This window comes from Dicentrarchus labrax, unplaced genomic scaffold (genome assembly GCF_905237075.1).
Source record: "Dicentrarchus labrax unplaced genomic scaffold, dlabrax2021, whole genome shotgun sequence".
Lineage (NCBI taxonomy): Eukaryota > Metazoa > Chordata > Actinopteri > Moronidae > Dicentrarchus > Dicentrarchus labrax.
The window spans coordinates 13,497,775-13,518,425 of NW_026136708.1; the positions used below are offsets into that span (position 1 = coordinate 13,497,775).

The window sequence follows — 20,651 nt, forward strand, 5'->3', positions numbered from 1 at the left end:
AAAATAAACCTCCTGACGACCAGAAATAGCGAAAAAAAGCGTTATCGATGCAGGAAATGACGCCGACAAACCGGAATTGACCGTAGAGGGCGGGACGTTTTTGAATTCGTGCGGCTCAGTTTTGACTGTTGACAAATCTCCTGTTTAACGTATCCATAAAGGTAGGCCGTGGTGTTTTATTATTGAACCATGTCACACATATTAGTATGTTTTAGTTATGTTGAACGCTTAACTTCAACTAATCTAACTAGACGTTCGGTATGTTGTATTTGGGAAATCGCACCAAACTCCATTCAAAATGTGCCCGTTTTTATGTTCTGCGTTGTAGGAAATATGTATAGTAATATGATAATCCATGATTTAGCTTTTGAATGAGAGATAACTTAGTTGAATTCTAGGTAAACAGCTGATTGAGTGAATATGTCCAGGATAGACAAATCGGGTTAATCAGATTATGTTTTCATACAGGTTCCTGTGTTTGGCATTATATTTACTGCAGACAGAGCAATGTCTTCAAAAATCCCAAGAGGTGAGCATAATTAGCTATTTCTGCACTTTGTTGTTGATTGAATTAATCTGTATTTTAGTTTTATGAAGCCAAACAAACCTGATGTTAACAATCTTTTATGTTTTCCAGGTGTACAGTTACCTGCAGAAACGAAGAAAACCGGTCACAAACCTGAATCCAAAGACACAGCAACTGTATCTGGAACAGGAAAATCAGATGGCATCCTTAAATCTCAAAAAGAAAACGTACCAAGGTAAGAAACTGCTAATCAACAATATTAAAGGTAAAAGTTGTACATGTCACCACTTAAATAAATCCATTTAACTGTGGCATTACCTGTAACCTGCATAGGTGGCATGTGACACCCGTCTGGGTCACTACTTAATAGTCATGACCCAGACCCATAGTGGCACTCATAATATAGATGACCTCAGACCTCCTCTGCCACAGGTAGACAAAATGCTGCTGTCAGGAAGTTACAAAGCAAACATTTTAGTCTTGAAAAAAGCCTTGAACTAGAATGAAATACAGGGATTTCAGAATACCAGAAATGTAGTAATCAATACCAATACAAGTGAAATTCCATAATTCCTGTTACCCAATTTGATACCTCGGTAAAAAAAAAATCCGAACAGTTCATGTTCACAGCGATTGAATTCAAAATATGTCACTTTTTTCTTCCAGAAAAAATGTTGCTCCGAAAGTTCACAAGGGGTGAGTCATACATTATATTGCACATCCTGAACATTCAAGGGGGTTCAGCCTTGTTTTAACCGCTTTATGTTGCCCTTTCCATAGGGTCTCCACTAGGTATGGGCAACAGGCAGAGCTCAAGGAGCAAAATCAGCACTTGATGGCTACCAATGAGGAGCTGCTGAAAAAACTCACAGACACACAGGTGCAGAAAAGCAGGATTGGACTGTAACATAACTAAGTACTTTTATTTATACTCAAGTTTTATTTTGTGTAATACATTGGTCAGGCTCCCAGTAGAAAGTGTGTCACTTATTTGTGGTCAGCTGTAATTTTACAGTATTTATTTCTTTGGTTTTTCATCTTGTGCTGTTACAATCTATCTATGTGCTTTGCTAAAGTTCTTGTTATATTGCAGCAAAGAGTAACTGAGTTGGAGCTGGAGTTCAGTGACCTTGAAAAGGAGAATGCAGGGGTACAGAAAAACCTAAAGGACTGTCATGTACTCCTCGTTGCAGCCAAAATAGACCCAGGTGAATATGTGCCGACCATTTTCCAAATGTGTTTTTGTCAGCTTAATGTCTGTTGTTGCTTGATAGAAAATAACATAAGATCTCCTTTTGATTGTTAGTTTTAGGAGAAAGGGTTGGAGAAGCTGCACGACAAAATGAAGATCAAAGAAAGGAAGTCATGGTATATATATATGTGTGTGTATATATATATATATATATATATATATATAATATATAAATGTCTTATTTGTGAACTTGATGATATATGTGCAGTCATGTATTATTTGTCATATGCTTTAATTAACTTTAAAGCAAACCCACACAAATACACTACAAAAACAGAACATAGGTTGATAGGAGATTACACTAGAAACATGCTTAATAAAAAACTATATATATTTGTACACATAAAGGGTTACAGGCTTTTGGCTATCATAGGCAGTGCCATCTAGCAAACACAACTTTCATTTATATCTGTTTCAGGGCGTCTCCACAGACCTTCTACATGAATTAAAAGCGTTTGGAGACATCGCGTCACAGCAACGTGCTCAGCTAGAGGTGAGTCAAACTCGTTGAAACCCGTATGGACCAATTGCTATTTATTGTAGTCGATTTAAAGGATGTTTGGAGTGTATTTTCAATGTTCCTCATTTTATACACTTTTAGGATATCCAAACAACGATGACAGAACTCGCTAAAGCGCGGGAACATATGATGCAGGAGAGGGAGAACTTTTCCCTGGAGGCTGCTGAAATGGAAAAAGCTCTCAAGGAAGCAGAAGCTCTCTTGTTATAAAAGTGTATAATAATTTCCCAATTCAAAATGAGTAAAAAATAAACTTGTATATTAATGCATAATATGTGTTTTAATGTTGGTGTGACTGAAACTGAATAAAGGATTCCCATTTCCCTGTGTTTCTCTTACTCAAGTTCTTTTTGCCACCTCGTTTACATTTACACAAATCCATAAGGAAACTTTATATTATTAGTATTGTCCACTGTTGAGGATGTTTGGTATATATGTCAAAGATTTAAATATCAGTCTTGGAAGTTGAGTTTAAAAAGTAAATGCTCAATACAGAAACATTAAAAAGCTTCAGGATATTTTGCTGTTTTCAATTCAATTTCAGTTCACTGTTGCATTAAAAATAAGTCTCAGAGTCAAAACTTAACAGCATGAATCATGCACCCTAGTAAAGATTGTACAAACCAAGTCCTATCCCAAAGATAAACAGAAACATGTAGTATTTAAGCAAATTTCATATACACTAATAACCAACAATATGTAATGACAGGTGCCCATGACAATGCTATACATCAGTAGACTTTACAGTTAATTCTTTGTAATTGCGTGTAGTCTATTTAAAGCTGATTGTGACTTCTTCACTGTGGTGGAATTTAACTAAGTACATTTAGTTGACAACATTAGTTACTAGTTTGCAGATTTAGATAGTTAATACAAAATATAAATCAACGAATAAATTCCACCACTGTCTCTGCATCCCATCCCATTCGTCTCCCAAGTTTTATTTTTTGGCTGGCATGTTTTCATAGGGGTTCCTAGTGCTGTCCAGGCTGGTTTTAAGAGTGCTGACGCTGCTGCTGGAATTACTTTGGCCAACATCTATCTCTCCCACGTGGCTGGTGTTGTAGTAGTAGATGAACAGGAAGAAACCTGCCAAGCAAAAAAGATGGTCACTCATAAAGATAAACTGAGCCTATGAAATTATTTTTCGGCTTATCTCTTCCAAAACACTGGGTGCTTCTGTAGTTCTTAGGTTATCCATTTGTTTAATATGCTTGCCTTTCAGGTTTTATTGAAGTTAATGGGGGAATAATACAAGAATGTCTTTCAATGTCAAAATATAACTCCATGTGTTAGCCAAAGCTAGTAACAGATAGTAACGTTATTCTAAATATGACACATTTTCAGCGTTCAGTTTAGTTTATGGCACTTCTGACAGATGCCTAGGATGATGCTCGCCCGCATCTACAGACTGTGTGTGGAGAGCAAGCAACAGGACGCTGACATGTAGGATACTTAAGCTGTTAGTAAAGCAGTAAAAAAACCTACCTACATGAACCGTGAGTCTAAAAGCAGGATTAACAAAGCAATAAACTAAAAACATTATTATTCAAAATTAATGGATCACATCCAGGCTGATACCTTGGAAAGAATTGAAAACTGTGAAAATGTAGTAGGCCGGGATCTGGAGGACGCCGTGGGCGAAGAAGGCAAAACCCCATGTGAGACCCAGCATGCAACACAGTCCCAGGATGGTTACAATACTTCTGCCACTTTTTCCACTTTTGCCACTTTTGCCACTTTGCATGTTGCCTACGCTGGTTCTCTTGAGACAGAAGAGCCAGGACAGTATGATGGTGAAGATAGTTAAGGTGAAGATGAAGACCAACACATAGTAGCCTATGTTGACAGCGTAGTGGGTGTCACTGTCGGTTATCCAGCACCTTGGAACAGAAAAACAGGCTGGTAAAGAAAAGGAAACATAGGTCTGTTGTATGATTGTTAAATATATAATCCTCAGACATCAAGATTATTAGCTAACTCACATGGACACTTTTTCCTCAGAGTCATTCGTTTCGATAACTTGTTCACCATATTTTCCTATGATGAGCAGGATAATCCCGACTATACTTGGTAGTACTGGAAACGGACAAAGGAAAAAAACACTGAATTGCAAATGTCATGTCCATGGTCAGGTCAAACAGCAGAAAATAATGACGTGTACTCACCCCAACTGGTAATGGAGACTTTGAGTATGTAGCGACGGATGCCAATTTTGCCCCCCATGTATAGCTGCAGGCAGAGGTGGAAGGCCTGCGCAGCAAACCAAGTGAACGTAGCCAACATGAAGTAGTGCATGAGAGCTGCCATGATTTTACAACCCACAGAGCTCTTCAGTTTTGCCACAGGGTTGTTGACCAGGAAACTGAAGTTCAGCAGGAACATGGCTAACACAAGGTTGATGAGAATCCTTGTGGCTTTACTGGCCTTCGTCTTCCTGTGAGGAGAGATGAACATACTGTAAGTATCATATTATGTTTAGAAAAGCTATATAGTGCTATGTCTGGCCGTAAAGTCGATTCAAAACTTGAGTTATGTAAGTAATATTTACATATTACATAACCATGTGTATATTTAGCTTCACTTCTTAACTTCTTTGGAAAGGTAGGTGCAACAATGGCCTTAAAAATGTGACCATAAATGATGAGGTGAGGGAGAGATGGGATGTTGTTTTATTTGTACTTATTACGTACGTTGTATGTATTTCCATAGCACTCACACAATGAAGCTTCTGTTTAACAGTCTCATTTCCATAATTTGAATGCTGCTGCTGTGATGACTACCACAGTGTTCTGCTATTCTGGAAAACAGGCTTATTTTCATAATCACACAAACTGTGTTTTTTTTCTTACTTGTATGGCAGAACCTTAATGTCTTATTCTACTGCTCTCTTTGACACTTGTTTTTGTTTTTCACTTTATAAATACGGGATAAAGACATCAGCAACTTTGTGTCTGTAATTTGGAATGTAAATGTTCAGCGTGGGGGTAACTGAGAACTGATTTTTACCACTTACCTTCATCTCTTTTTATTTGTTCACTCTTTCTACTAATTATGACTAAACCAAGACTTCTCTCTAATTGTTTTTTGTATAGGAAAGAAGATCTCAATATGGCTACAAAATAAAAACACTTAGCAGGTGAATCACTTAAATAAGCATATCTCTACATGAGATATGTTTTGTGGAAATTTGGGGACTTCAAAACCCTGGGTGAAAAGATCATTTACATTCTGGGACAGAGTTTCAACCTTTTTTTTAAAAAATAACTAACGCTTTATTCTATGTGGCAGTGAATTCAGAAGTTTCTTGGAAATAACTATTTAATCTGAAACTAATTATAGAGACAAAGTTCTGTTATCCTTACCTCATAAGGCAATGCATGAAGAGGACTGTTCCAAGGAAGAACATGGACAACCCACAGCCAACCTGGGTGATAATGGTGAGCCTGTTCAGGTCAGAACTGGAAATGGTTTCATTAAGAGGAGTCTGCAAAGAGCAAAAATTAAATACTTTTAAGCACTTTGTCATAGGAACTGGCATTGGTAATCAGGATGGGTTCATTACAGAGGGGGGAATTCAAAAGGAGGTAGTGCAATCAGCAAACATGGTCGTACAGAACATCTGTATTCTACAGGGAATGTATATCATGAAAATATTTTTAAAAGTATAACTCACCAATAAGATAGCAAAAAAAGTCAAATGTGAACACTGGCATGTAATGTTCACTCCATCTGATAATGTCTGGCATCCGTCACTAGTCCAGTTTGGTCGGCTCCCTAAAAGACGGGAACATGCAAACAGTGCAGAGCTAAAACCGGAGGGTTCAGAAGGACATTTGAGCGATTTTAGTCATGATATTTCTGGAGAGAAAAAAGTGGTAAAAATACCTTCACCATTCCATGAGTAACAAGATGGAATTCCTTCCTGTAAACAAAACAACAGAATTGCATTAAACATGTGCTCTTGGGTGGTTAACAAATAAAACTAATTTGAGGATGCTCTTTTTTGTTTTACTTACGTATTCCATATTTCTAAAACTGATGAGTATTTTGTCTGTGAGATTGCGGATCTCGGTTCCCATTTCAATGCCTAGAACCTCATTACCCAAAACAGTGCTGTTCATCTCATCCTGGAAAAATGGAAAAGCTACACAATAGTAACATGATCAAATATGTCAGAGAATCATTGAAGGTAAAACTGAGATACGTTTTCTTACCTTGGCCATATTGATGAATCGGACAACAGAGGCAAATGTTACACTAATGTTCGAAGTGATAGATTTTGTAAAAGCTTCTTTTGTCACAGTAACAGATCTTGAAAATGCGTTCAGACCATACCTGCTGTCTAAAATCTGCAGGAAAGAGCATAACAAGTGTGTTGTCAAAATCATCTAAGGTGCAGCTTTAAAGTCAAAAGAATTGTGAAACTATTTACTTTGAAGCAATTATAATCCTGGAAATTACTTAGAATTTAGGAAATGACTTTAAAAAATTGAATAAACAGGTTTGAGAAGAGCAGAGAGAAGAGAAGAAGTTGGAGTTGTAGATTTTCAAGACATTGTTCCAGCGAGCAACCACAGAGTAACCTAAAAACCACAAATTGTTGTTTTCATTAACGTGACTCTGTGGTTAACAATGGTAGTCTCTCTGTCCACCACTTTGGACCGGACTAGAATATCTCAGTAGCCTAATTATTTGATGCCATGAATTTTTGGATGGACATTCACGTTTCCCGGATGATGAACCCTACTGACTTTAGTGATCCTTTAACTTTCCCTCTAGCTCTAGCATGAGGTTGACATTTGGCTTTTTTCCCACCACTATTATCAGGTCAAAATATAAATTTGCCTACTACTTTTTATGACCAAATACTTATATTATATATCCCTATCAGCCACAGCTGTACTGGGTACTTATTAGCAAATGTTAGCATCCTAACACGCTAAACTGAGGTGTGAAACATCACTATTATATCACTTTCTGCAAAGTAAAGTACTCCTGTGCTTACAGCCCCACAGAGCTGCTGGCATGGCTGCAAGGCCAGCAAATAACAGTATTCCCAAAATGTTAAACAATATCAAAGGATTTCCTAAAGAGAGACAGGATAGCTGGATGACATGGCATTGAAGTTTATATAGACCACTTATTTCATCACTCTGAAGTTAGCAGGTGGCTGTAATAATCATCACATCCAAAAGCATACAGTTATTCTGAAGTCTGTAATGACAATTTCACTGTTATTCTGTTGATAAAGCCCATGTATGAAGGTCAAATAAGAGAAATGCACCCACATGTATGCTCTCATTTGGATTCAAATAAGCAAAGGAGACTTCCTCCACGTCCTCAGGCTCTGTTTCTCTCACTAAGATACCCGTAACTCCTCCTCCCAGGTTCAGTTCAGCTGAAGACACGTTGAGGACAGTGACAAGGCTGGACATGCTACCCATGACTTTACTGTTGACAGATGGAAGAATATTAATACCTTATAGGATGTTTGGTTTGTCTATTCTGGGCTACTGTAGAAACATGGTGTAGCATTTTCAGATATAAAAGGCTCATTCTAAGGTAACAAAAACATAATGATTTTTATGCATATTAAGTTCCATTTCTGCCAATAGATCCTCCTAAATGTTAAACACTGGACCTTTTAGTATGTAGCTGGAGCGTGGTGGTTATTAGCTTAGCATAAGGCACTATGCAAAGTTAAAAAATCTGCCTGTTAGCATCTCTGAAGTTCATAAATGAACACATTCAAGCTTAATCCGTACATAAATGTTAAGTTTTGTGAAGGGAATTTGGTGCTGTCACTATTTCTCGTTGAAAATCATGAGATTTCTGGGCATTTCTGTTTTTGTACGGATCAAACTAAAGAGACACAACATGTTCATTGGCAAGTGTTAGAGGGGTTGGATGACAGATTTTCTAACTTTGGACAAAACAACGCTAGTTGTTTACAATCTTCATACTAAATTAAGATCCTAGCTCAAGTTTCACAGTGGTTTTAATCTTCTCATCTCACTCTCAGAAAGAAAGCAAATAAGCATAGTTTAGTTTTTCATTCATCCACCAGTGACCACAGACCAAAAACGTTAACCTCATGCACATATTTCCCCAAATTTCTAACTAGCCTTTAATAGATTCATGGAGGACATCTTACGCAGCTTGGGCAGGGCTGACATCTTCTCCCTCTTTAATTTCAAGTGTTATATTGAGATCTTTTAAATCACTTGGCTCAAGTGTCTCCTCAGGCTTTTTCACTGGATTGTTACAGTTAATACAGCTGTCGACTGTTGCTGTTAGGTTGAGGATGTACTTGTCATTGTTTTTTGAATCTGAAAGGGAAGAACATCAAAAGTTTTATCCCAAGAAATTTCACTCCTTAATTTATTTAATTAGGGAATTTTAGTAATTTGCACTTCCATTCACTAAAACATATATTCTGTAATGTAGTATATAACAGCCAGTGTCCACAGCATGATGTGCAATATATTATATATCATTGCCATAAGCAAAAAAGCCAAGAATGACAGTGAGATAGAAGTTTGGAAGCAACATTTACACATTCACCTTTTACTTACCTGAAGGGGGGTCATTACTGCAGGCCTTTACATCATAGATAGATTGATCACATATGGTTTTGGTACAAACACATCTAATCTGGCAAGAATCTATTAATGGAAACAGAATTTAGTACCCATCCAAGAAGAAATGTAAGGAGTAGAAATATGTACGTGGGACAAAGCTACAGAGGCTCTAGATATATGTAGACCTGCTCTAGATGTATCTGGGTGGTGGTGGTGAAACAAGGGAGTTTAAAGGTCCTTTAAAGGACCAGTGCATAGGATTTAATGGCATCTGGCGGTGAAGTTGCAAAACTAACTGAACACCACTCACGTCTGTATTTGACGTGAAAGGCCCTATCTACAGCCAGTGTTTGGTTTGTCTGTTCTGGGCTACTGTAGAAATATGGGGGTTCAACATGGCAGCCTCGTGGAAGGCAGACTGCCACGTCTGAAGATAAAAAACAGTTCTAAGGTAACAAAAACACAGCAATTCCTATATAAAGGTGGTTATACACTAATGAAAACATAACCATGAATATTACATTCCACTTCTGCCAATAGATCCTCCTGTTACACACTGAACCTTTAAGTGCAAATGTAATTATATTTTAATTAGCGCTGGTTTTACTATTTAATTTCAACAGACTAAAATGTAAAAGAAATGGGCTTACCGCTTTGATTGCAGGGAATTGTTTCTGGATCGTAAGAGACATTTATATTAAAAACAAATCAACTTTTATCTTTAAATTTTAAAAGTGAGTCTAAAGTTGTACATTTGTTAAAGGACCTGTTGGACACACACACACACACACACACACACACACACACACACACAGAGAGAGAGAGAGAGAGAGAGAGAGAGAGACAAACAAACAAACAAGCAAACATATTTTCCAACGTTCCTCTCATTTGCGCTTGTGCACTGGATAATAAGTAAAGGTGAAATATTTTTAATTTTGTATTGCTCAAAAAAAGACATTGGAACATGTAAAATACAGTTATGTAATATCACCTCCGAGCCCAGAGAGTGTATGGTTGCACCGCTTCCCGCTCAAAACATACAGCAGTATATCTTTCTGGGTATGCCATTTTGAAATGAGCAGTTGATAGGAACCATTGTTTGTTTGCATTTGAGGCCACTGTTGGCTCCACTTTCCTGTTAATTCAAAACCAAAATAAAGTTAGATTTTTGTGTTGTTGAAATGCTTATGTATTTTTTATTATTAGTAGAAGTATTCTTTCAGAATCAGAATCAGAATCAGAAATACTTTAATAATCCCAGGGGGAAATTACTTTCGTTATAACTCCAAATCAACATACAACATATTTACATACAACATATAATATTATTAAGAACATATCTATATATAAATAAATTGCACAAGGTAAAGTGTAAAATGTACAGTTTTGAAAATGTGCAAGAAAGAAGAAAGTGCAGAAGTGGATGTTTGTGTTTGAGGTCAGATTACAGAGAGAGGGTGTCTGACTCTCTGAGGGAGGCGTTGTAGAGATTGATGACCACAGGCAGGAATGATTTCCTGTGGCACACAAGTAGTACTCACGTTGGTTTTCTTGGTTTGTCTGGTTTCTCTGCAGAAATATTATGCAATAATCTGCGGCTGAGAGGTAAAGAACACAGTGGTTTTCTTTCAGGTAGTAACTCATAATACTTTCATAGTATGCTTGAAACAAACTAATTGTCTCATTGAAAGCAAAATCAAGATTAAAAAAAAAATTCAGAACTAACGCAGTTTCTAGAGCTTGTGATAAATCAACAAATACTGTATTCAAATGTTTATTATAATTTTGACTCACTCAGATTCAAATAGATACGATTGCTGATGATGCCATTGAAGTTGTCAGGAATAACCAAACTTTTTTTTGTTTCGCTGAGCAAACAACTTCTCACATCACAAGTACTATCTTCTTTGCAGGGTTTCTCTCCTTGGGCTAAAAAACAATAATCAAATCACATAGGTTTACACAGAAAATGCCATATTAACAAAACATGTGTTACACATTATAATAGCCAAAGTAGATCTCTGTTCCAGTTCTCTAAGGTAATGTTTACAAATTGTAATTTCTTAGAATAATGTGTGAAATACAAGCACTTGTTTGAAGTTCAACAGAGATACTAAGCTTATTATCAGGCTTTACTTGGAGATTGTGTCTACTTACCAATCCACAGAAGGCCCACAAACAAAACCCAAATGGTCCAGTTCATGTTCTGTTGATGGCATTAAGCCTCAGTCAGGATGTGAAAGCCAGTCACTGCTTAAACAGATAAATAAGTATTGCTCCACAGTACTTTTTCTGTAAGGTATCGTCCGTCACAAATTAGTATTTTAATTCGTATCCTTCTCTGGTTGAAGTAACGCCAAAGCACTGAACAGCAGCACTAAACAAGAGCAACTGAACCTTTTGGCCAGATGAATATGTTGTTGTTGACTTTGCATAGCTGCAGATAATTTGTTTTACAAATTCCCAGTTCCTGAAAGTACCATAATGAATCCTTGTGCCACTCCCTTATGCAAAACGACCCAAAATAACATCACGCTTGGATGACCGTCCAGTGAAGATTACAAAATGAAGACATACACTAGCTTGTGCTTAAAGGAAAATATGTTAAATGTGTAAAAAATAATTCAGGGGTTGTGGGAAGAGGATAACCTTTACAAAAATGATGCTGATCCGGATTCAGATAAGGATCGTGTCTGCTGAGTGCGGACCACTTCCTTATAGTAAATGGTAAATATTTAAGAAGAATGTATAAACAAAGTAAAATGTTGAAATCTTTCCTTTATATGCACAATTGTCAGTTTTAATTGATTTAAAGTGATTTTTGCAAAAAAATTATGAAATTTTATTACACCTATCTAATTAAACAGATTTTTTAAAAATCTGATTCACTTATTAGGTCACAAACAATAATTAACATATTTCAAATTGCAATAATTTAATATCAAATTCCAACAAATATCCAACCGATCAAATACGTCCAAATTATATGATCCTTTCAGCTACTTTTAGCAACATTCAGCTACTTTATATACTGCCAGATAGCTTAATCCATAGTAATACATTATACTGTGTATTAATAATCTAAATATGCAAAGTAATTAGCTAAAGTTGTCAAATAAATGTAATGGAGAAATTGGAAATACCCCAGAGAAATACAAGTAGTACAGAGCTAAACACCAAACCAAACTGTGCCAACACAAGCAAAATGTATTTATTTAAATATATTATATAATTTTGGTGAACTAACATCTTGGAAGTGTAATGTGTTACCCAACACAAACAGCTACAGGTAATTAGCCCAGCTTAGAGTAGCCGGACCTGCCATCTCAGCTATTTAGTCAGGTGTGGTTAAGCTACTTTTAAACCACTTATTTAATGTATTTAAGTATCAATTTATCAATTACATTTAATTCAAGGTCATTACATCCTATCTATGTGTTTACCCAGCCTGACAACGGGGATCTCCTTTGGGTTTTTCAGCTTTTCTACAGTTACTCTTCTTTGTCATTGTGGGGCCATACAGTTTGTGTGTGTGTGTGTGTGTGTGTGTGTGTGTGTGTGTGTGTGTGTGTGTGTGTGTGTGTGTGTGTGTGTGCTCTACAATGGCTAGAATAAAATGGTTGTCAGGAAAAATCCAAACAGAAAATGTTGGCCTTTAACATTAATACTGGTATTTCCAATATTTTCCAGAGCTAAAGCAGACTGCTTCTCTTTGTGGCCGCCTGGTAGACTCGGCTGATCAGTTGTTGAACTATTTATAGCATCAGGTGTAAGAGAGAAACAGGAACAGAAGATATTTTCCATCACCTGTGGGATTTGTTTTTTTTGGCATGGCTCTCTGTATTTATTTCCTAGGTTACACCTGTGTACAGCAGCCTGCTCAAACGCTTCCGTACAGCAGAAATACCTGACATATGATCATTTAAATTATAACTTTCCTACATTAATTATGAAATACAAAACAAAAGAATATTTATTTGTGACTGACCCCCCCAGAAATAATATTTATATATCATATGATGGATTTTGTTCCCTTGTATATATTATTTGCACATTTACAGACAGAGCCAGGCTGAGTAAGTTTTTTCCATAGACATATATACATTATATATTGTCTATGGCTGTTTCCCCCTGTTAGCTTTACATGAAACTAAGCTAACCAGCTGCTGGTTGCAGATTTATACTGAACAGACAAATAGATGAGAGTTATCAATCTTCTCTTCTTATCTGGGGCATTAAAGCTGCATTTATATTGTTTAATTAAAAAAAAGATTGAGATGTGTAATGCTCATAACAAACCCACAGACAATTCTCACCCAACTCTGTAGCTCCACATAGTATTTTATCCTCTTTCAGCTAATTGTTTTGTTCTTACAATCTAAATCATTGCTGTTTTGGTTCACTCGCACCTGTTTTGAATGAGAAAGCTCTGATAAATTCACTGCACAGTCCAGCACCAAACAGCAGACGGACAAAGTTAGTGGTGATCTCAAAGAAGCATTTAGTAGCTACAGAGCCAGATATTACCCACAGGGGCTGGATGAGTTTCAAACAGAGCTTAAAGGAGAGTGAATATTGGACTTACAGAAACATGACTCCAAATTAAATGTTGCTCTGCGTCTGTCGGATGTTTAAATACTGAGCCTTATTGTTTCCACTATCAAGTGGCCCAAAAAAATAAAAATCAGTTATGACAGTTTTAAGTAAAGGATCTGAATTATTGGTTTATGGAAAGAGTTTTTAAACCTCCAGCGTGTTGGGAGGATCTGTCATCAGAAATGGGATAGAATGTTATCATTGGTGTATAATCACCTGAATAGAGGAAGCGTTTTGTTTTTTATACCTTAAAATGAGCCGTTTTTATCTACAGAGGAGAGGTCTCCAGCCACACTGGTCCTTTAAAACGGAGACAAAAATCTAAAACTCAATTCAAAAATCTGGCAAGTAAAACTGGACGGGGAGAGTACTTGGGGCAAATGTGAACTATTTTGTAATTTGGATGAACCGAGCCTTTAAAGGATAACGACGTGTCCTGCCTTGTCCAGAAGAGGGCAGCATCGTGGTTTTGTTGCATCTATCCTGACTCACATGAGCTAAAAGAAGAAGTACATGGCGGAAGAAGACACACACCAGTCGCCCTACAACAGAGAGCATGAAAAAACGACATTGAACTGCAGTGAGTGCTCCACAACAACATAATACACGTTTGGGGAATTTATTTACTTAGATATTAGCGTTTATAAGCTCTAATTTGTGCCTGCAGGAATGGTTTTTGACACGGTTTCACTTTATGTGAGTTAATAACATCTAGGACGCCTTGTCCAAAGTGCCAATGACACCGATAGTTTATTAATTCAAATGACATTGTTTCCACAGTGTTAGGCCTATATTAAACTCAGCCTAGATGACCTTTAGGCCTAGAACGCCTTTCTCGGTTAACTCCAAACTCACGTTTAAAATCGTACGATTTAATGTTGGCGTGCTAAATCCTCACCCAGTGTAACACGATGCATTTACTGTGATGCATTTTATTAATGTCTAAGGTTTGCTGGTCAGTTCGGGTGTACTTAACCGATGAACTTTCCATTAAATGTTTCACAATCAAGCAGTAGTCACGACCATACCGAGTGTTTTAACTGTAGTAGACGTGTGTCAGGATTACGTGAACCAACGTCAGTGTTATGCAAAAATGCGTGTAAAACTTCCGAAAGTAAGTCATAAAGTAAGTGTAATGTATCCCGAATACCACAGTGGATCCTGAAGGTTTGGAAAATGTATTTTTTGTGATTTGTGTGGTGTGTGCAGTGACAGATAAGTAAGGGAAACTTTTAATTGTCAGATGTTTTAATGCAGCCTGGTAGGGCGGGGTGCTGCAGACACTGGAACATTTCACAACACTATGGATTGGCTGTTCATAGTGATCCATTGTGTTTATAAGTTTAAATCGAGATGCTACTAATGATACAGAGATTCTTTTATGAAGGTGTCACACACCCAAAGGTGTCTTAAAAGACACTACTCACATTACCTACACAGGCAAGAGATAGCATGAGGAAAGCAAGGCAATGGATGGTACTGAATGTAGACCTACGTGTTAAACACATTATATCAGATATAAACTTAAACACTCATAAATTGATGGTAAACTTTTGGCAAAAATGTCAAACGCTTTTTATGTAAATATGTACCGTCATCTACAGTTATCTGTAGATAAGCTTAATATTATTAAGCTTAAGTATTAAGATAAATTCTTAAGATTGGGATAAAATGCATTCTCCATTATGGCCTTTTTCTAAATAATTCTGTTTCATCAACTCTTGCAGCTCAGTCCCCTCTCTCTTTTTATCTAGGACATGTCTGCAGGTTGTGTGAGGTGGGTGCTAAGCCGTACAGTGAGAGCTGTATGTAGTGGCAGCCCTGGCTACTGGACACCCGCATCAAGATTTAACATTTGCAGTGAAAGATCTAACACCATTATTTCCTTCTGGAGATGGTCTCAATTCTCCACCACTGTAGTCAACAATGAAAAAGAGACTCCTGCACCAAAGAAAAAGAAGCCAGACCCCCAAGCTTGTGTCACAATCACCAGTGCTGGTCGTAACATCCCGCATCCTGACATAGAGGTTCTGAGTGACACAGGTGAGAGCCTGGGCACCATGCACCGTCTAGTTGCGATCAAACTCATGGAGTCAAAGGGTCTCAAACTGGCGCTGGTCAGTGAACACAAAAATCCTCCCGTCTATCAGCTGATGAGCGGCAAACAGATCTACGAAGAGCAGCTGAAACAGCGAGAGAAAGAGAAACCGAAACCAGGTATGTGGTGGTTCCAACCTCGGTGGAGGTGTCAGGATCCTTGAGCGGTCACAAGATGATTAACAAGTTAGGAAGAAAGAACATATTTTTGCTACAAGGAAGTTTTACCTTTCGGGGCCCTAAAAAATACTGAAATTCAACAATAAGAAGAGGGTGGAGTCTTATTAAATTCAAAGAGTTACAAGCTAGAAAGGTTGAGTACCACTGTTTTAAAAGATATTCATCACAACCTTGAAGTCTTTGTGTCTGGTGAAGAATGCTGTACTTGAAATTCAAAATTCAAAACTGTCAATAAATGTACACAGATTGGGAGCTGTTTGTAGGGTACATATGCACAGTACATATCGGGGCTGATAATGGGAAAATTATATTGCATATTATTCCGATAATTAAATTATAGCCAATAGTTAGAATTAGTTCGGTCAGGGCTATGATATACAGTGGGTACGGAAAGTATTCAGACCCCTTTAAAATTTTCACTCTTTGTTTCATTGCAGCTATTTGCTAAAATCAAAAAAGTTACTTTTATTTCTCATTAATGTACACTCAGCACCCCATCTTGACAGAAAAAAACAGAAATGTAGAAATTTTTGCAAATTTATTAAAAAAGAAAAACTGAAATATCACATGGTCATAAGTATTCAGACCCTTTGCTGTGACACTCATATTTAACTCACATGCTGTCCATTTCTTCTGGTCCTCCTTGAGATGGTCCTGCTCCTTCATTGGAGTCTTGCTGTGTTTAATTAAACTGATTGGACTTGAGTAGGAAAGGCACACACCTGTCTATATAAGACCTTACAGCTCACAGTGCATGTCAGAGCAAATGAGAATCATGAGGTCGAAGGAACTGCCCAAGGAGCTCAGAGACAGAATTGTGGCAAGGCACAGATCTGGCCAAGGTTACAAAAGAATTTCTGCAGCACTCAAGGTTCCTAAGAGCACAGTGGCCTCCATAATCCTTAAATGGAAGAAGTTTGGGACGACCAGAACTCTTCCTAGACCTGGCCGTCCAGCCAAACTGAGCAATCGTGGGAGAAGAGCCTTGGTGAGAGAGGTAAAGAAGAACCCAAAGATCACTGTGGCTGAGCTCCAGAGATGCAGTAGGGAGATGGGAGAAAGTTCCACAAAGTCAACTATCACTGCAGCCCTGCACCAGTCGGGGCTTTATGGCAGAGTGGCCCGACGGAAGCCTCTCCTCAGTGCAAGACATATGAAAGCCCGCATAGAGTTTGCCAAAAAACACATGAAGGACTCCCAGACTATGAGAAATAAGATTCTCTGGTCTGATGAGACCAAGATTGAACTTTTTGGCGTTAATTCTAAGCGGTATGTGTGGAGAAAACCAGGCACTGCTCATCACCTGCCCAATACAATCCCAACAGTGAAACGTGGTGGCAGCATCAGGCTATGGGGGTGTTTTTCAGCTGCATGGACAGGACGACTGGTTGCAATTGAAGGAAAGATGAATGCGGCCAAGTACAGAGATATCCTGGAAGAAAACCTCTTCCAGAGTGCTCAGGACCTCAGACTGGGCCGAAGGTTCACCTTCCAACAAGACAATAACCCTAAGCACACAGCTAAAATAATAAAGGAGTGGCTTCGGAACAACTCTGTGACCATTCTTGACTGGCCCAGCCAGAGCCCTGACCTAAACCCAATTGAGCATCTCTGGAGAGATCTGAAAATGGCTGTCCACCAACGTTCACCATCCAACCTGACAGAACTTGAGAGGATCTGCAAGGAAGAATGGCAGAGGATCCCCAAATCCAGGTGTGAAAAACTTGTTGCATCATTCCCAAGAAGACTCATGGCTGTAGTAGCTCAAAAGGGTGTTTCTAGTCAATACTGAGCAAAGGGTCTGAATACTTATGACCATGTGATATTTCAGTTTTTCTTTTTTAATAAATTTGCAAAAATTTCTACATTTCTGTTTTTTTCTGTCAAGATGGGGTGCTGAGTGTACATTAATGAGAAATAAAATGAACTTTTTTGATTTTAGCAAATGGCTGCAATGAAACAAAGAGTGAAAAATTTAAAGGGGTCTGAATACTTTCCGTACCCACTGTATTAAATCATCCATCTTTGCTCAATATATCTTAGCCTTTCTTACCCTCAGGTGTGCTTAAAATACAGGTTATGAGCGTATATCTTATCAGTATTGGCTATTGGAAGCAGGTGATTATCTATTATTGGTAAAAGAAAAAAATGATGTCATGCATCCCTAACAATTTATAGACCATACTCTTTTGCCAAATGTGAATCGTAGTTAGTCTCATGGGGATATACATTTATTAAAACACTTCCGAAAACCACTTCTGACCTAAAGCTATAAGAGGTATTAACTAAATAATTTCCAATTGGGATCCAGTCAGAGTGTTTCTTTAAGCAAGGCCCCATTATCCTGTGAAGTGAGTCATTACCTTGCGTCAGGCAGTTCCATCTCGGTATCATCAGTACATCTTACAGTAAAAAAACATCCCACACACAGTATGACAAACACGCCGTATGAAATGGTACTATACACTATATTCTCTCCACAGACACTCTGCAGATAAAAGAGCTCACAATTTCACCTGCCATCGCAGCTCATGACCTCAGCATAAAGCTGAAACAAGTGGAGAGCTGGCTGGAGAAGAAGTACCATGTTAGAATTACTCTGCGATCAAGATTTGTGGACACCGCAGTCAAACTGGTGAGGAAGAACTCTCGTTTTTTGTTGTTGTTGTTTTTGCCTTTGTTTGATAGAGACAGTGGAGAGAGGTCAGGAAATGAGGGATTCGTGGTCAGCACCTTATCCCCTAGGGCACAGGTGCACTGAACGCTCACAAATTTAAGTAGTACAAACAACAAATGATAAAATGATATAAAAATGTCTGGGTTTTCAGCAGGTATGGATACAAGAAATCATCCCACATTTGTCCTTCATAAACAAAGTTGACATAATAAAATCTATGTATTACCTGTGATGGAAAACTTCAAAGAAGAGTTTGAAGGATACCTGGGTGACTTATATGTATTAAGGAGAACAAGGTCAGCAATACAAGTGAAGCACAGTGCAATGCCAACCCAATTTTGAAGGTCACCTCCTGTCGAGGGATATTTAACACAGACCTAGGCCGCGAGATCCGCTAGTGTCTCAAATATGGTCATGACTTTACGAAGCTACATATTTGGGAAGATCCATTTGGGTAGTGGTTCAAAACAAGCTCTAAACCACCTACGCTATCCCAAGTCATGTTGAATGACCCCTATAGTTGCTTACAACGCTGTATAACCAGGAGACAGCTAGACTAGCTCTAGAGATTTATCTCTCAACCTTGGTCTTCTGTAACAAAGTGGAACTTAGGATATGTCGAGTGCTCAGTGTTCAACCCTTATCAGCTTCTCTGCATAGTCTAGTCAGCCAAACAGGCAGAGAGGGGGACAAATTAACAAAGAGGAGGCACAGGCAGTGACCTGTGACCTCCTTTAGGTGTGTGGATGACCCTAGTAGTGGCATGGGGAGCACCGTACCATTTCAGTCTAACGTAAAGAAGAAAACGCATTACACATCACTTCACATTATCTATTTTGTCATTTGTCTATGCCTTCCTCTAAGCATGAAACAGGTTCAAAATATTATCAGAGATTTAAAACCATCTGCCAAAACAAACAACTTAAGTAACCATATTTAAGGGGTCCTTATCAAAAAAAATCTTGTTTGAGTTAAAAAAACAAATACAAGCCTCTACGTGGTTTCAAAACTTTCAAATATGAATATCAGTATCGGCCTCTAGGCGCTAAAATGGAATAATTTAAATAGTTTTATTTTTATATTAATTTCATGCTGTAGAAAATGTTATGTTATACATTTATATTATATTTTACCTCAACACATATCTTAACATTTGTGTTCTTTCCATGCACAGGACACCACTCTGGAGCAGATGGTGAAACAAATGGGAATGGCGGTGGGATTTGCTAGCCCGCCACGAGTCAAACAGGACGGTAAAGTAGCCATGTGCGTCCTCCGACTACCTTCAGTAAAGGAACTGGCAAAACTAAAAAGGGACGCGGCTGCAGCTTCGCAGTCTGCCAGCTCCAGTCCGAAAGCCACTCAGAAACCAACGGTCACAGCAGAAGAGTCTACAGAGCGTTGATCGGCCGGAAATCACAAACATTTTCACACAAAAAAAAAGTCTGTGCTTGAATGTCACAGTGCGGTGAAGATTCCTTCATCATGCTCTCCTTGTAGTGTATTGTGTATGTATTTTGATGGGTTTTCTTTGGTAAATTATAGGGAGGTGGAGAGGGAGATTTCTGTAGGTATAACTGTACAAAAAGAACGCTGAGTGAACCATAAAGCGAAAAGAAATAATAAAAATATTCCCGGTACATGTGAGCGAAGACTTTTTTTTTTTTTAATGAATGAATGAATGGGGCCCCTGAGTTTGAACACTGCATTCAGTTCTAATATATCTGTAGTAGAAAAAAATCCCAGCCAATCATCATCTAAATTGCCAAAGGCTTTTACTTCACTGTGCCAACAGTTATCATGAACCGCAGCCGTCCTGGTTTGTGCCCTGCGGGGGACCCTTTGTTGCATCTCTCGCTCATTTCCTGTTATCTTTCCACTGTTTGTAAAGTCAGAAAAGTACCAAAACACCTTGTACTACTGCAAGTGTGAGGACTTTGTACTGACTTACATTCGTTACTCGTCCTAACCGTAACCGTTACTCAACTCTGACCCCTGACCATTACCTTATCAAAGCCTTAAAGTAAAGTTAAAACCAACAGAGTGTCTTAGTGAGCCTCCACAACAACTTCAGTGCTCCTTGTTATAGTTTCCAAATGTTGCAGAGCTCTAGTGGAAGTGTCAACGCCATTTTTTCAGAATATATTCCCTCGTATTGTTGATGATGACGGTTGTGGAGAGCCCCGTCGGTCCAACATCTCGCATAAATTGGGATGAGA

The 20,651-nt window shown here is 38.1% G+C and overlaps 3 protein-coding genes across 4 annotated transcripts; 2 read left to right on the plus strand and 1 right to left on the minus strand.

Moving 5' to 3' along the window:
- Nucleotides 1–32: 32 nt before the first annotated feature.
- knstrn (kinetochore localized astrin (SPAG5) binding protein) lies at nt 33–2,627 on the plus strand. Its single transcript, XM_051408854.1, has 9 exons — nt 33–161; nt 469–529; nt 638–761; nt 1,193–1,222; nt 1,307–1,406; nt 1,620–1,734; nt 1,833–1,894; nt 2,197–2,271; nt 2,380–2,627. Exons 2-9 carry the CDS (start codon nt 508–510, stop codon nt 2,506–2,508), a joined length of 657 nt encoding a protein of 218 aa, XP_051264814.1. The 5' UTR covers nt 33–161; nt 469–507; the 3' UTR covers nt 2,509–2,627.
- Nucleotides 1,994–11,310, minus strand: LOC127368255 (adhesion G-protein coupled receptor G2). 2 transcript variants are annotated; one of them, XM_051408852.1, is made up of 17 exons: nt 11,040–11,310; nt 10,677–10,811; nt 10,424–10,480; nt 9,874–10,017; nt 9,533–9,556; nt 8,877–8,966; nt 8,456–8,630; nt 7,590–7,752; nt 6,516–6,650; nt 6,318–6,428; nt 6,187–6,223; nt 5,975–6,075; nt 5,664–5,785; nt 4,467–4,735; nt 4,284–4,377; nt 3,880–4,181; nt 1,994–3,387 (listed from the first exon to the last, which is right to left on the minus strand). In XM_051408852.1, the coding sequence occupies exons 1-17, from the start codon at nt 11,083–11,085 to the stop codon at nt 3,239–3,241; spliced, it is 2,154 nt and encodes a 717-aa protein (XP_051264812.1). In that variant the 5' UTR covers nt 11,086–11,310; the 3' UTR covers nt 1,994–3,238. The 2 variants fall into 2 exon arrangements, with proteins under 2 accessions (XP_051264812.1, XP_051264813.1); XM_051408853.1 differs by lacking the exon at nt 9,533–9,556.
- Nucleotides 11,311–13,943: 2,633 nt separating this feature from the next.
- Nucleotides 13,944–20,072, plus strand: mtif3 (mitochondrial translational initiation factor 3). The gene is made up of 4 exons (XM_051408346.1): nt 13,944–14,058; nt 15,233–15,695; nt 18,239–18,390; nt 19,607–20,072. Exons 2-4 carry the CDS (start codon nt 15,236–15,238, stop codon nt 19,835–19,837), a joined length of 843 nt encoding a protein of 280 aa, XP_051264306.1. The 5' UTR covers nt 13,944–14,058; nt 15,233–15,235; the 3' UTR covers nt 19,838–20,072.
- Nucleotides 20,073–20,651: the final 579 nt, after the last annotated feature.